At 40.3% G+C, this 16,231-nt stretch overlaps 1 protein-coding gene across 1 annotated transcript in view; it reads left to right on the forward strand.

Annotated features, from left to right (window-relative positions):
• The window catches only part of LOC132300597 (uncharacterized), a 39,142-nt gene that overhangs the window by 639 nt on the left and 22,272 nt on the right, over positions 1–16,231 (forward strand). The window contains exons 2-5 of the mRNA XM_059797763.1: positions 1,924–2,033; positions 2,655–2,724; positions 5,964–6,108; positions 6,221–6,358. Coding sequence (XP_059653746.1) covers positions 1,924–2,033; positions 2,655–2,724; positions 5,964–6,108; positions 6,221–6,358 — 463 coding nt within the window. The remainder of the gene's footprint in view (positions 1–1,923; positions 2,034–2,654; positions 2,725–5,963; positions 6,109–6,220; positions 6,359–16,231) is intronic.

Below are 16,231 nucleotides of genomic sequence, written 5' to 3' on the forward strand. Positions count from 1 at the left end.
TTTGTTAATTATGTTCAAAATGAAGGGTTTTTACTCTGATATTGTCCCTGATGTCACATCCTAGTAGTTAAAATATTTAAGTAGGTGAAATAGTAGACAAATTGTACCGAAGCTGAGAGGAACTCTGTTCACCTTCCCTTCCCATTGAATGTGAATCTAATAACATTATATAAAAAATTGAATATAAGATCATTATATTCAATTACATTGACCCATTGGGCCATTGGATCTGGTTGGATCGCTTATCTTGCTGGTCAGTTGAAGGTACATTATGTTCAGGGACTTTCCTTCGGGGAAATCTAATTTATAGATTAGCCATTAAAAGGAATCTTTTGGGACTCGGCTTGAAATGCAGATGCTTCTAGTGCTTGTTAGATGTTCAAGGTTCTCAGGACTGGTGGTTTAATTATTGAGTCTGATTCTGCCGACTGCATGCATAGCTTCTGTCAAAGATTCCAATTGCCACAGCCTTGGGGATATTATTACCCTTCTAATGTAAAGATATCGATCCTCATCAACGTTTCTTCACCTAATGGAGTTTGTTCAGAGTAGAATGTAAGCATTCAAGGCAGCACAATGGGTAGCAATGAGAGCTCACGGAGGCCATTGCCCCCTGATTGGTCATCTATGCCCCATTCTCTCTTTCTATATGATATTGCCTTTTGTTACTATAATTTCGCATCTGTTATACTTTCAAAAGGAACAATTATAACATAGATGTCATTTATTTGTTAAAACCATGAAGTTGAAGATTAGGTGACTTGACATAATAATTCCACCTGTGAGTTTCTTCTGAAGGGCTTGAACTTGTTAGAGTAATCAAATATTAATTTAATTTCAATTATGTCATTGGAATTTCAAAGGAGCTGAAGGTACTATAATTTTTTTTTTTTTTTGATAAGTAACAATAAATTAAAAAAGCGTTCAAAAGGGAAATACGTCCCTATAACAATAATCGGGGACTAAGGCCCCAACGAATCCAGAAAATAAATTAAAGCATCAGAAGAAGAGCAAGAACTCTTCTTCACATAACTAAAGAGAGAGCGAATAATAATAAGTTTTAGTGTCGCCGTAGACGACTCTTTCCCTTCAAACATTCTACTGTGTCTCTCCTTCCAAATGCTCCACCATACACAATGTGGGACATTTCTCTAGAAATGGCGCACACCTCTGCTCACGCGACATCCTCTTCAGGCATAAATCAAATTCTTAGTAGAACGTAGCATTACCCAACACATGCCAAACAATCCAAGAATAAGATTCCAGCAATCGTACGCCACAGGGCAATGCATTAGAAGATGATTAACAGATTCCCCATCTTGCTTACAAAGGCAACACCAATTAACAATACAATTTCCCCTCTTCCTCAAATTATCAATCGTCAGAATCTGACCCCACACAGCTGTCCACACAAAGAATGCCACCCTAGTAGGTGCCGAAGAGCGCCATATAGTTTTCCAAGGGAAAACAAAGCTAACAAAATTATACAGACATAAGAAAAAAGATCTTACTTCAGAACGATCGTGAGAAGGGGGAATCCATATCAAATTGTCATGCCCCCTACCAATTCCTTCCTGCCGATACAATTGGTCCAGAAAAATACTCACCTCGTTCAACTCCCAGTCCTGAAATGACAGCCTAAAGAGCACTGTAGCTACTGTTTTATTAAATTGAAATTTAGGTAGCGCTTTCTAGTATCCATCATGAAACCAAGTTGTTCCTTAGAACTTTGTTATTAGTCAACTAATTTGTTAAGTATTTTTTTATTAGAGAGGTCCTTCTACTTTCATTTCCAATGATTGCCAAGCATTTAATTTACTATGTAAATGTGTTTGTTACCCTTTTTTGTTAAATACTTCTACAAGTAGTGCTTTAGACTCAAAGAAAAATATCACTGACCTAGTGCACTGATTTATGTTCAAGGATTGGAGATGCAACGGAAAAGGTTATGTGGCCTTCCGCAATTACATTAACAGGCCAAGTAACTGGGAAAGTTTGCATATACCGAGCCATTCAAGCACTCCTGGAAACAGGTTGCTGAGATTTACTTATTATTCATGGGTACTCTAAAATGATTATCATCATGATTACTCATATTAGCATCATCAAAGTGAGTTTTTAATATTTGCATCATTGCATGCGTGTATGCAAGTATTTTTCTTTTTATTTATTTTAAAATTTTGACCATTGAAGATTATAGATACAGACCTAGCAGCAAAAGAAGATTGTAATCACTAAAGTATCAGATTGATTGGTAATGAGGAATCTGCCATAAATATATATATTTTAGCCAATTTTACGTGTATCTGACCGACCAGTAATTCTCTGGTATGAATTAATTTCAAAACACTGCAATCAAATAATTTTATATCTCTTCCTAGTTGCAGGATGGAGGGTGTAGAATTGTTCCTTCACTCAAAGTTAATTTTATTTATTTAGATGAGTTACAGAGATGTGATAATAGACATTTATTTCAGTTTTTTGGGCCCATCCTTTTACCAAGTTTATGAGTACTCAAATTCATTCCCATCTACCCTATATTTATAATATGTTGTGAAAAAGTTACATGACCATGCAGCTTTCTGATTTGTGAGTATTATTTAAATTTTCCATACAATTCTGACATCAGGGTAATTTACTGGTTGATGCATCAGTGGGCGATGGTTACCATCTCCAGGTCCACTCTCCCTTTTCTTAGAGGTGGACAGCTGGAGTTCTAGCAAGGTATGTGTCACCACCTTATGATTTTTTGTTGATCTTTGTTAAATTTTGTCTTCACCTTGAATTGCTGCTATTCATTAATATTAAGAATGAGTAATGGATTCTGCGTGCGTGTAATATGTTCCACATCAAATGGAAACATTAGGTGTGTAAGGACTTAGGAGCTATTTTATTGTAACATCCACAGCCCCATCCCCTCCAGAAAGAAAAGGAATAAATGAAAATCACACTTCTTTTTGTTTATTTGTAATTTTCACTATTAACAAAATTTAATTTACCAAGTATTGAGTTGTATGAATAGAATAGCTAGTTACTTATTTGCGTGACATTGTGATGTTGGACTGGGACTGCTCCGATGCCTCTTTTTGTAGAACCAAAGAAGAAGAAATAAGAAGAGAAAGAAGATAAAAAGAATAGAGAAGAATAAGAATTTTGGGGAGAAAAATCTGTATCTCAATACTTAGTAATAGTATCAAATCATCAAATGGTACTGACAACTATTGTAAACCTTAGTACAGGCAAAATCATAACCAACCAAAAGAAACCTTGAAATAAGAAAATGCATATATCCCAAAAAATTAAACATTACAAAGAAAAAATAAAAATAAATGTACAGCTTTAATTATACCAAAAATCCCTAATTTTATTAATCCTTGCTCCTTATATATATATATATATATATATAAAAGTTATCCTTGACCCTTTTCCTAGAGTAGGTACACATCATATGCGCCTTGTGCTTGCGAGTTGTATATTGATCTCCATCATAACTCTCCGAAGAAAAAGGTTCTTCTCAGCCGGAAGAATTAATGGAAATAAAGATACAACTTGCAACCATGAACCACATATGATTTATTTGTACTCTGGGAGAAGCGCCAAGGGCCTCGATAAATAGAATTTTGGATTTTTGGTGAATTTAGGTTACATATTTATTTTTTAATTTTTGGAATGTTTATTTTTAGTGTTATTTTCACATTTTCTTATTTTAGTGTTTCTTTAGGCTTGCTTATGGTTTTGCCCATATATAAGGCTTACAATAGGGTTTTATACTTTTTGATTGATTAATTTTAATGAGTTTGGTTCTACATCGCAAGGCTTTTGTGTATTTATTTAGTAAAAGTGCTATTTATGTGATAAAACAAAACCTATGATCTATTCTTTACAAAATCTTAATGCATATTACTCATAGTGGACTATGGATTGAATATAACCCACACTCTCTGCCCTTCTCTCTCTCTCTCACTCGCTCTTTCTAGGTGTCTCCTTGTGATCTTGCTGCTTTTATTCAGTTTGTTATGACAAAGATCACAAACATAATTTTTCATGATTCATTGGCTGATTGTACTTCTTTAATTCTGTAGTATTGGCATCAGGGATCTGCATGGGCCACAACTCTATAATTTTCAAAGCTCCTCCTCCTCCTCCTCCTCCTTGTGTTGATCCTATACGAATGTGTCGGCAACATGAATTCTATTTTTTCATTCTTTTCTATCACAACCCAATTCTTCTATTAAATTTAAAGCTCTGGTAAACAAAAAATTTCACTTCTATTTTCTTTTAAGTGGTTATGGTGGCTGTGATAAACATGGGAGGTGGGTCCTGGTTATATATCTTGGTTTTGGATTATCTTCTACCCTAATTTCCACTACTAGGGATGACAAGTAACCCTTCCCACTCCTTACTAGGATGGGCATGGAGCAATGTTGAATGCAGTTGGTGTGAGGATGGGGGTTTTAAAAGCCAACCAGAGATGGTCTGGAACAGGGTTGGGTTTTACTTGTGTAAACACCTTGTTCCTGTCCCCATAAGGATAAATAAGTAATTAGTTACTATTGCACCTATGTAAATGGCCAGTTTAGTTGTTTGACAAATACTAACTACTGCTTAAAGACTGTTCAGTACTTGGCGACGAGTTCTAATATGTCTGCGAACAGTAAGAACAAAATGAGGATGTTTTATTTCATTTGACGACAAAGCGTCATCGCTGCTAAACAAGACCAAGAAAAAGTGTAGTTGTATTGAGTGTTTAGTACAAGGAGGAGGGACTTTTATTATACCTTGCTCTGTCTCATGCATAGTGTACACCAACAATGGGCTGACATTTTGAACAATTAGCAGGCATACAAAGTTTTTCAATCCTTGTAGTGGCTTTCAATGTGAAAATTTTGTCCGCAGGAACCCTCCCTACGTTGTCTTTATTTAGTCGTTTGCCGAGTCCTGCCTTGATGCAGGTTCGGGACTGGCATAAGGAATATTTTCTCGTGGTGTGGGGTTGGGGGAGGGAGGCCCCAGCTCAAACCAATTCCGTTCCCATCCTCACACATAATAAATATTAGTTGTAATTTTTCAACTGCTCAAGATGTTGTCGTCTTCATCCTTTTCTCCAGCCATGAAATAGTTATGACCTCTTTTCTTCTTCTTATTTCCTTCTACTGCCACATCTAAGTTTGATAATCTCCACTGCTTCCGGAACACCTCATTCTCTACCTGTTCTAGCTTGCGATGAATGTTGTCTCATTCACCTCTGATTCCAATTGTGAAAGCTTTAACTATAAGGTTCTTAAATTTTGGTTCAACATTAACAATTTCTTCTCTTTTTTCCGATTTGTAATTGAGAAACACAAGCGACTACCAGACATGTTTTTGGCTCTGAAATAATTTGAAGTTTTTTATTGTGTGGTTTAAAAAAGACTCTGCTAATCAAGCCAAACATGCCAACTAGAGATACTTGGGCCTTGGGACATATGCTAATTGTTACATTGTACTATATTTTTTTCCTAGTTTATATTGTACTATTTTTTAATCAACTAATATGCCGTATTCTTTACGGTCCTTAAAAATTGGAAATTGCCAATCCCAACAATTATATTTAAGAGTTGATTTAAGCAAATCAGATCTGTTGAATTATTACCCTGCTGCCCATACGCTCATTTTGGTGATACTGTTGTTTGAATATGTTGTTTTGTAAATATCCAACATTCCTTACTAGACTACGTCATATAGGCATTGCAATTTTTTTTATAATGCAGATTATAGTTTTTACTTATCAAAAAAAAATAAATAATGCAGATTATAGTTTTGGACACAAGTTCATGACTAGTTTAGATTAGGCGCTTTAGAAAGTGAATGACAACAATTGCATATTTACAGGTCAATACAGTACAACAGCTGAATACAAATTTTGTCTTAGTTTTTTTTCTCCATACAATTATTATAAGTTTCATGCTTGCTTTTCTTAACAGGAGCTACGAAGCGGCAATCAAACTTTGAGTCACAGTGCTAGTTTAAGCTCAAATTTAAGTGATTCTGATAGACCACGTAGAAGAGCTGAACCTGCATATTCCTTCGTAGGGATGCAATGCATCTTTGACCAGTGCAAATCCATGGGTAATTTCATAGAGGATCAATCTAGACTAGTTTCATTGCCATCCTTTAATTTTTCCTTCGATGATTATTTTGTTTTTTCAGAGGAACTAAGACTCAATAGTTTTATTTCCAGTTACAATTATAAAGTTTGGGCACATGAGTTCCGATCTACTTGCATTTGGGGCAACAGATGGAACATTGACAGTATGCACAGTGTCCCAGCCACCTTCAATTATCAAGCAGTTAACAGGGCACTCAAAAGATGTCACAGGTTGGATTAACTGGTATTGGTTTTATAGTTTTTGTATATCTTATGCTGAAGTATTTTGCAATTGTACTTCTTATCTTATTAAAATTGACTCGGAGTCTATCAGTTAAGTATGTTGATTGCCAGGTTCAAATAAGGATAACTCGACATATTATCAGGTTCAAATAAGGATAACTCGACATATTATTGCAACGTAGCTGAAACTTAGTACACATAAGAATGCTAGGTCAAAACTTTGTGATGTTTTATTTTGCTTTGGTGTTTTGTTTATTTAAAATATATGATATATATATATATATATAACCTTAATGTATAAACTATTCAGGGAAAAAGAGAGAGGTTAATGTATAAACTTGAATTTAGATATGAACTGGGTCATATCAGAAGTTGAAAATGGAAGTGAAATTAACTTCTCTTTTATTTTTTTTATTATAGATTTCCATGTAATATATCTTAAGTTCATCAGTCACCAAGCATATTTACTCAATCAAGAAATTATTTTAGTTAACGATTTGTATCATCATGTGTAATGTTTTAATTTAGGGATGGAATCTTAGTTGGTGTAGATAGAAACAAAAGCATGGTATATTTGTGGAGTAAGTTAAGAAATGGCATGGAAGATGTTGGAAATGTAAGCCAAATAATAGATAAATATCATGGAAGCTATGGTTCCTTTGGATGACGGTGGCTGTACACATAAGATGGTTGTCCCATGTGGATTTGGCTAGGGTGAGACTTAAGAGTTGCAGTAATTGATAAGACTAAGGAACCTTTTTTTTTTCCTAGTTGGGACTCACACACACTGCCTCTACTGAGGTTCGAACCCCTGACCTCCCTTTGGGAAGTAAGAGCCTTGTACCGCTAGGCCACAGGCCTGTTGGTAAGACTAAGGAACCTTAAAGTTACTGCTTTTCAGTTCCAAGAGAAAAGAAGTACAGATCTGTTTGGTTGTGAACAAAGGCATTTTTAATGGCTTTTAGAAATGTTTTGAAAACATGTTAAATGCATACTGAAAATACGTAATCTCTATTGATAAAGAAGGAGGTCAACCCTTATTTATAAAAAGAGATACGTTTGAGGACACAAGGTGCTCTAGCCAATGGGATGGTCTGATGGGTTGGTCCCATGTGTCAGTAGTGCAGCCAGTGGGGTGTTGCCATACGGTAGAAGGGCAATTCCATGACACTTCCTCAGTACGCTTTATTGGGATGCAACCATGCATCTATGAGGCAATTTAGCGTTGCGATGTCATTGGGGTATATGGTTATAGAAGTCTCGTGGAATCTCTCTATTTTTGAGACATGTTGAGCTGTATATTAAGAGGGACACCTGGACGAACCTTAAATTTCTGCTACCAAATTAATTTCCCTAGGGTCCCTGTTGGATCATAGCATAACCAGTGGCCGAGAAGCTCCCTGAGGCCTGCTCTTCACCTAGACAATTTGAGGTGCGTCAGGATGCAGTGCATGCTGAGGTGGCTCAGTTGATGGAGTAGAGAAAGATGGAGATTATTTGGGAAAAGTTGATGTATGGCTGGAGAAGGTGTAGTTGACGCATAGGAGATGTGATATTGTGGCTGGGATTTTGGCTGTGGAAGCTAATCAGGAGAACCAACCATGCTGCCATAGAATCTGTTGCTTGTGCCGATGCACTGAAAGCTAAAGTGTCAGGATTCTGGACTGTGGGTCTGGTTTCTTTGAAGCTTTGTGGAGATTCAACGTGTGTGTTTATTTCATACTTGCTGAGAGGTTCACGTCCCATGGAGATGTATCCTTGGATTAATTGGAGATTGGGGAGCTCGTTCCTTGGACAGTGCTAAGCATCATGTTGGAGGCTTGACAGGTGGACTTTTGTGTTGATATCATGTGTCTTACTGAAGGTGTCACGTAAATAGCCACATGAGGATGGATGAGGTCAAATACCCACAACAAATAAGGTCAATATGCAATTTCATTCAGGGAAAAAAAAAAAATATATACAATTTCTTTAGGATATTAAAGTCCACTATAATAACCCGCATGGATGACAATGGTGTCCACCCAAAGAAAAGATATTGCGCCCCCCCTTTTTTTTTTGAACTTGATAAAATAGTCTTTGATAAAAGCATTTATGTGTGTGCATGCATATATGTTTGCTTACTTCCATTGTGAAATGAATGGAATTTTTGACTTGCCAAAAAAAAAAATAAATAAAAAAAATGGAATTTTTGTTTTTCTGAACAAATACACATCATATGCTTTGTAAGTTTGAAACCAACCTTGTGTGAAACTGAAGGTATAATGTAAAGAAAGGGCATAAGTATATGTATTTGCATCATCATCATCATCATCCTCATTCTACTTAGTATTAATATGGGTACATTGCAAGAAAACCCCCCTCAACTTTCAAGGCGTTTGCAAACACTCCCCTGTGAAGGCTGTGATGCAACTAACCCCTCCAACTATCCAAAAGTTGCAACCTACCCCCACTCTGTTAAAGTGCAGTTAAACTGTTATTAAGGTTCATTTAATTTACCATTTTACCCCTGCAAAAAATTTTTAAAAAATAATAATAATAATAGTTTTTTGAAATTACACAAGTACCCTCAAACTAAAACAATTTGGGACTGGCTTCTTAAGTGGGTTGTCCAAAATGATGCCATTTGGCTAAAAAAAGGAAAAAAAGGAAAAAGAAAAAAAAAAGTGAAACGGCGGTATGTTTAATATCCGAAACAGAAGTGGGTTTCACAAGATCTCAGGATTAGATGTGTCCCGCAAGTATATGCTGCCATGTTGATCTCTCCATCTCCACCGTCAATAGCTGCAATCTCCGTTGTTGTGAAAGGCTATTTGGAGGGGATTAAGGATTAGTTTAGGTTTCTTATTCATTTTGCGCGGGCTCTATGTATCGTGAGCAGATGGAATTTGATGATTTCACTTTAAAGATTGGGTAAATACTTCAGTTATGAGAAGTTTAAGCTGAACAGGACATAGGATGTTGAGAATGAGATTTCATTTACACAGGGACTGGTGGTTATGATGATTGTAAAATCTCCTTTACTCATATACAAATTTCTTGAAGAAGAGCAATACAAATTCTATAGGATGTAGGAGTTGTCTTGCCCCATATCACCTAGAGGCCAGAGTTGGGAGTTTATATAGAATATGTCATGAGTCTCATGACAGCCATTGAGTTAAGCAAGACCACAAGATTGACATTTCTGCACATCTGGAAAAAGAAGAAACTTGTATATGACCTTCAGTCATTCTTGAGTAGATCAAAAATTCAATCTTGCATGGGACATATGTAAATGAATACTCTGCCCCCTGTTGGTTTATTTTTATTTTTATATTTTTTTGGTCAAAAGTATAACCCTTAGGTTCATTTAATAAGAAGTTTAGTGTTTATATATTTGGCAACAATTGCAAAGAATCAGACCAATGATCATTTTGGAGTTAAGTAAAAAATTGCTAAAGCATGTCTCACTCTCTATAATGTTCGTTCTATTGAGTCCAACTATGCAGCTTATCCTATTAATATTTGTAGAGAGAAGTAATACCAAAGGTTGATATGTCTCCAGTCTTCTCCTTCCAGCACTCAACGCAGGTCTACAGTAGAATAATAATGTCTCTTGCTGGAAAAAAGATGGGATAAGAAATTGATTACTATAAAAATGGATTGAAGCACAAAACCTTCTAATTCAGTGCCAAACTTATTAGCTGCACTCCTATTTCACATTGCATGTCAGCATATATAAAGTTTTATTTATCCAAGAAATTCAACTTGTTATATATCATTTAAAGGCTGATTACATATATCAAATGAAAGAAAAAATCTTTGATTTAACATAATCTTTTTAATATTATATTTTCTTGAAACAACTTTTCTTTTTGACTATCACTAATTGGATATACGTATATATATGTCAAAGTTTTACAAAATCGTTTAATGGATCTTTTGGTTGTTTCTATAAGTTGAAGTCTCATCCTATACTGTCTTCTATAAAAAGTTCCATGGTATTCATGAGCTTTGGAATAATTTGGTGAATTTAATAAGATTCTAATGATTCATCAAGACAAGGATAGAATTAGAAATGAGAACATTCGTGAGATAAATTGAGAGAAACCACTGAGTCTGTCAGTTAGGAAGAGTGACATAGTCCAAGTAGTTGGGAGATGGCTTTGTTGAGTTTAGTAGCATATGTGGAGAGACTAGTGATTTTTCTATAAAAAGGAAAATTATACCAATGATCAGTGCTTAACATTTTTTTTCCAATGCACAATAGTTTTTAATTATATACAAGTGCCACAGGTCTTGCCTTCCTATGGAAGGCTATGTGGCGCACTAAGGCTCCTCTCAAGGTGGGATTTTTTGCATGGACATCAGTTCAAGGAGGTTCTGACATTGGACAACCTGAAGAGGAGACATGTTATCATGGATTGGTGCTGTATGTGCAAGAGAGATGAAGAGTCAATAGATCATCTTCTCCTGCACTGCCCAGTGGCTTAAGATAGTTGGGCCATGCTCTTGGGTTTGTTTGGGTCTTTTGGGTTATACCTCAGTTGACGAGAATCATGATAGAGGGTTGGAGAAGTTGTATAGTGGGTTCCCAAGCCCAAGTTTTTGGGAGGGTGGCCCCCTTTGTCTGTATGGTGGGATTTGTAAAGGGAATGTAATATAAGAGATCCTTTGATGGCGAGGACTGAGGAGACTCCTATTGGGGCACTTAAGTTTTCTTATAACACTCCGCCCCTCGGAGCGCGAAAGAAGAATAATAAACTCAGAAAGTGATAAAAACATCCCAAACCATTTTGTTTTTCTTAGTTGGGACTCACACACACTGCCTCCATTGAGGTTCGAACCCCTGATCTCCCTTTGGGAAGTAGGAGTCTTGTACCGCTAGGCCACATGCCTGTTGGTCATCCCGGCGACACGGAAAGGATTGTGATAACTGTAGCTGACGGTGGTGTGATTCCGGCGAGTATTGTGGTGGAGGATGGTCAGTGGGCATTCAGAATCTCGTTATCTGAAGAGATTGCTCCAACCATGGTCCCGTTGACTGGGACTTATGCTGGAAATGGTGATTTGGGATCATCGGCGTTGTCGGCTGCCTCCCGTCCGGTTCGCAGATCTGGTGGTGGAGGTAGATCTAAGTCGGAGATCCAAAAGGTGGAGGTGCAGTACAGCCGGAATCAAGGTCAGGGACGTGGGAGACATCACGCGCTTCAGGCGAGTGGCAATGGGAAGAATTCTCATGTGACACGTGGTTGGAGGAGGAACGACGACCGTTGTGTGTGGAAGACAGCTGCCCCTCCACGTGTGGAGCCTCGTGACTCTCGGCGTTTTTTGAACTCTAATTCTAATTCTTTTGGGCCTGATGAGGTTGGGCTTCTTCAACGTGGGCCTCATGTTAAAGGCTCGAAAGGGCCTGGCAAGGAAAAGTATAAAGGGGGTGGTTCTAGGCTTCTTTCTGGGCCGGGGTGGCCCTCAAAGCCCGCTAAGAGGGATGGATGCCTCAAGCTTGCTGGGCCTCTTGTTGTTGCTGGACCAGCCCAGGTTAAGCCAAGATCGGCTAAGGAGAGGGTGGTTAAATGGGGCCCAAATAAAAACCTCTCAATTTCACTCCAAGGTGGGCAGCCCAGCTCAGAAGTGAATCATAGCCACTCTTTTCAAGACTCTTATCCGGACACATCTCAGAGATGCTCGGCATCACGGTCTTGGTTGAGGAGTGAAAAGACGAACTGGGCGAAGGTGAGTTTGAGTATGACGAAAGGGGATGGGGTTTGTCCGAAGTCTTTCCGGCATGGTTCGTGTTGTCAGAACCGGCTCTCGGGTAACAGATTTGGTTCTCTGCAGTCTGGGTCTTTGGGTGAAGAAGAGAATGGTGATTGTGAGGCCATGAAGGAGGAGGGTCTCTCTCGGAATCCTTTGAAGCAATCCAGAAAGAGATGGACCAGAAAGGACAAACAGAAGTGGGTCGCCCACAAGGATTCTTACCCGTGCCTAGGTAAGTCGTCTTTTTCCCATGTCCGGGATGCTCCGTCAGTTTCTTTCCCTTCTTCTATTCCTTCTAGTGAGTTGTTGAGAAGCAAGGGGGAGGAGGTTTTTGTTGGGAGGTAGCAGGTGTTGTCGCCTGTTTTAGAGGGTGACTCGGTGGATGTGAGGAGCTCTACGGGTGGCTCTGATTTTGGGGATGTTGGGCTGTCAGAAAGGGATGGGACGGTTTGTTTGTCTGGTGACAGGGATTTCAACCAGTTGTGTGCCGGGTTTGTTGAGACATGCTCGGAGTTTTCTTCCACTTCTTGGTATAATGATTCCTCGAGGGAGGAAATGGGCAGGTCGGCCAAGCGCTTTTTGAATGGACCGGCAGGGTCTTGTTCTCCTCTAAAAGATGGCCCAATGACTTGTTTGAAGGGTTCTGCGTCTGATTTGGTGACTGTTGCGTGGGCAAAGACATCCATATTTCCCTCAGCGATGAATCAACCTCTCTTTTAGTTAAGGAACTGCAGAGGCACAGATTTTCGCCTGATGTTCAAACTATGGATTGCAATCCGGACCCTTTCATTCGGGATGGTGTTTTGGATTATGGTGAGGACTGGTCTTCCCATGTGGAGGAGGCAGTGGTGGATAAGGGAGGTGAGGGAGATGGGAGCAGGTCGCTTGATCTGATGTTGTGGGAGGAGGAGGGTCATGCTAACTTGGGGGTGGTGGACCCACTGGCTATTGTTCTTCCAGAGGAGTTGGGCAGTGAGGTGTGTAGACAGGAAGCTGAGGATACTGGAAAGGAATGGGTTAAGGCTAATATTGGGGTCACTAGTGAACTTCTGGGTGTCTCTTGCAACGTTAATCGGGATCAGGCCTTAGCTATTCTTCAGGCTACGGCAGAGGGGAGAGAGGGGGAGATGATTCAGTTTTCCAGAAGGAGGAGCCGGAAGAAGAAAAACCTTTCTCCGTGGAAAGGGGAAAGGGAGCTTAGGAATCTGGTTTCTGAGGTGAATTATGATAGGGTGGTTGAGGGGGGGAAGGAGAGGGGAAGTGCTAAGGGAGGAGGGAGGGGCAAGGGGGTGATGGGGGAGAATGTTTCCTTATGAAGCTACGACTTTTATCTTGGAATGTCCGTGGCCTCAATGGTCCGGGCAAGAGAAAGATGGTGAAGATGGCAGTGAGGAAATGGAGGGTGCAGTTGGTGTGTCTTCAAGAGACTAAGATCGATTCTATGACTGATCGGATGGTGAAGAGTTTGTGGGGTAACCGGTTTGTGGAGTGGGAGGCCCTGGATTCTGTTGGGACTTCAGGCGGTGTTCTCATTATGTGGGATAGAAGATGGATGGCTAAGGTGGATGTTTTTCGAGGGATTTTTTCTCTGTCTTGTGCCTTTGTGATGGAGGAGGATGGTTTCACCTGGGGCTTTTCTGGGGTGTATGGGCCAGTTGATGATGATATGAGGGGTGGTCTGTGGGAGGAGTTGAGTGGGGTGAAGGAGAGGTGATCTCTTCCTTGGTGTGTGGCAGGTGACTTTAATGTGGTGAGGTCCCCGGCGGAGAGATCTTCAGGAGGTGCATGGACTCAGGCTATGATGCAATTTTCTGACTTTATAGATGGTCATCAGCTTATTGATCTTCCTCTTGAGGGAGCTTCTTTCACTTGGTCCAGTGGAAGGGAAGCTCCAACTCTCTCTCGTCTTGATAGATTTTTGATCTCCGGTGACTGGGAAGAGATGTTCCCGGATGTTGTTCAGGCTGTGTTGGCTAGGGTGACTTCGGATCACACTCCTTTGGTTCTGGATTGTGGAGGGTTGAGATCTCGTTGCACTCCTTTCAGATTTGAGAATATGTGGCTTCGTGTGGATAACTTCCAGGGACTTGTGCGTTTGTGGTGGGAGGAGAACTTGGTGGTGGGCACATCGAGTTTCATTGTTGCAGGAAAGCTTCATATTCTGAAAAATAATCTTAAAAGGTGGAATAAGGAGGTTTTTGGGAGCTTGGAGTGGAGAAAGAATAGGGCTTTGGCTGATATTGCCGAGTTTGATAGACTGGAAGGGGAGGGTGTTCTTGCTGAATCCCAAAACAGTAGGAGAGCAACTTGTCAGGCAGAATGTGTGGAGATTGCAGTTTTGGAAGAAATTTCGTGGCGTCAGAAATCTCGGGCCTTATGGCTCAAAGAGGGAGACCAGAATACCAAGTTTTTTCATAGAACCGCTAATGCTCATAGGAGGAATAATCACATTGGGCGGGTGTGTGTGGATGATGCGGTGTTGACTAAGGAGGAGGAGGTGCGTAGCGGTATTGTCTCTTTCTACCAAAAGCTCTATTCTGAGCCTCTTTGATGGTGGCCACGTCTTGATGATCTTCACTTTGATTCTATTTCTACATTGGAAAGAGATGGGTTGGAAAATCCCTTTTCGGAGGAAGAGGTGCTGAAGGCCCTTAAGAGCTGTAATGGTGATAAGGCTCCAGGCCCGGACGGCTTTACTATGAGATTTATGTTGGAGAGTTGGGAGGTGGTCCGGTACGAGGTGATGGGCACTTTTCATGAGTTTCATTCCACGGGGAGGTTTGAGAAATCACTGAACACATCTTTTATTGCTCTTATTCCTAAGAAGGGTGGTGCTTCTCATATTAAGGATTTTCGACCAATCAGTTTGATTGGATGCATTTACAAGCTCATCACAAAAGTCCTTGCTTTCCGTTTGAGGGAGGTCTTGGATGGAGTTATTTCTGAGTCCCAGAATGCTTTCATTAGGGGTAGACAGATCCTGGATTCTGCTCTTATTGCCAGTGAATGTGAGGATTCTCAGTTGTGTAGTGGGGCTCCTGGGGTTCTGTGTAAGTTGGATATCGAGAAAGCTTATGATCATGTCTGCTGGAATTTTCTGTTCTACCTGTTGGAGAGGATGGGATTTGGTGAGAGATGGAGGAAATGGATTGTTTCATGTGTTTCCCCTATCAGGTTTTCGGTGTTGGTGAATGGGTCCCCCGCGGGGTTCTTCGGTAGCTCTCGCGGTCTGAGGCAGGGGGACCCTCTCTCCCCGTTCCTTTTTATTATTGTTATGGAGGCTCTTAGTAGGTTGATGAGAAGGGCGGTGGATTTGGGTTTTATCAGGAGTTTCAAGATCGGTCCCGACTCCGTTCAGCAAATGGAGATTTCTCACTTGCTCTTTGCGGATGACACTGTTGTTTTTTGTGAGACAGAGGTGTCCCAGTTGAGGTATTTGAGATGTGTCTTAGTTTGCTTTCAGGCTGTCTCTGGTTTGAAAGTCAACGTGGGCAAGAGTGTGCTTGTCCCTGTGGGGGAGGTTCAGGAGGTGGATACTCTGGCCGCTGCTTTAGGGTGTGGGACACAACGTTTCCCTATCTCGTATTTGGGTTTGCCATTGGAGGACTCGGCCAGGAGGATGGGAAGTTGGGACCCGGTGATTGAGAGGGTCGAAAGAAGATTAGCTGGTTGGAAAAAGCAATATCTTTCCAAGGGTGGTAAAGTTACGCTAGTGAAAAGCGTCTTGTCAAGCCTTCCAACGTATTTTCTTTCGCTCTTTCGGGTTCCAGCCTCGGTTGTTGGCCGTCTGGAGATGTTGCAACGTAACTTCCTTTTGGGGGGGGGGGGGGGGGGGGGCTGCAAGCCTCTTCAGTTGGGCGGGCTTGAGATTAGGAGATTGGCCCCCTTTAACAGTGCTCTCCTTGGTAAGTGGCTTTGGAGATTCGGCAGTGAAAGGCATAGATTATGGAGAAGGGTTATTTCCTGTCGCTTTGGGGAGGAGAGAGGGGGGTGGTCAGCTAGGCCAGTCAGGTCTGCTAGTGGAGTAGGGGTGTGGAGGGCCATTGGAAAAGGATGGGACGAGTTTTCCAAACATGTTAGATTCAAAGTTCGGGATGGAAGGTTTGTTCGGTTTTGGGAGGA

Source organism: Cornus florida, unplaced genomic scaffold (genome assembly GCF_030987335.1).
Source record: "Cornus florida cultivar Cherokee Brave unplaced genomic scaffold, ASM3098733v1 CherokeeBrave_3.0.0_Hap2_Chr03, whole genome shotgun sequence".
Classification (NCBI taxonomy): Eukaryota; Viridiplantae; Streptophyta; class Magnoliopsida; order Cornales; family Cornaceae; genus Cornus; species Cornus florida.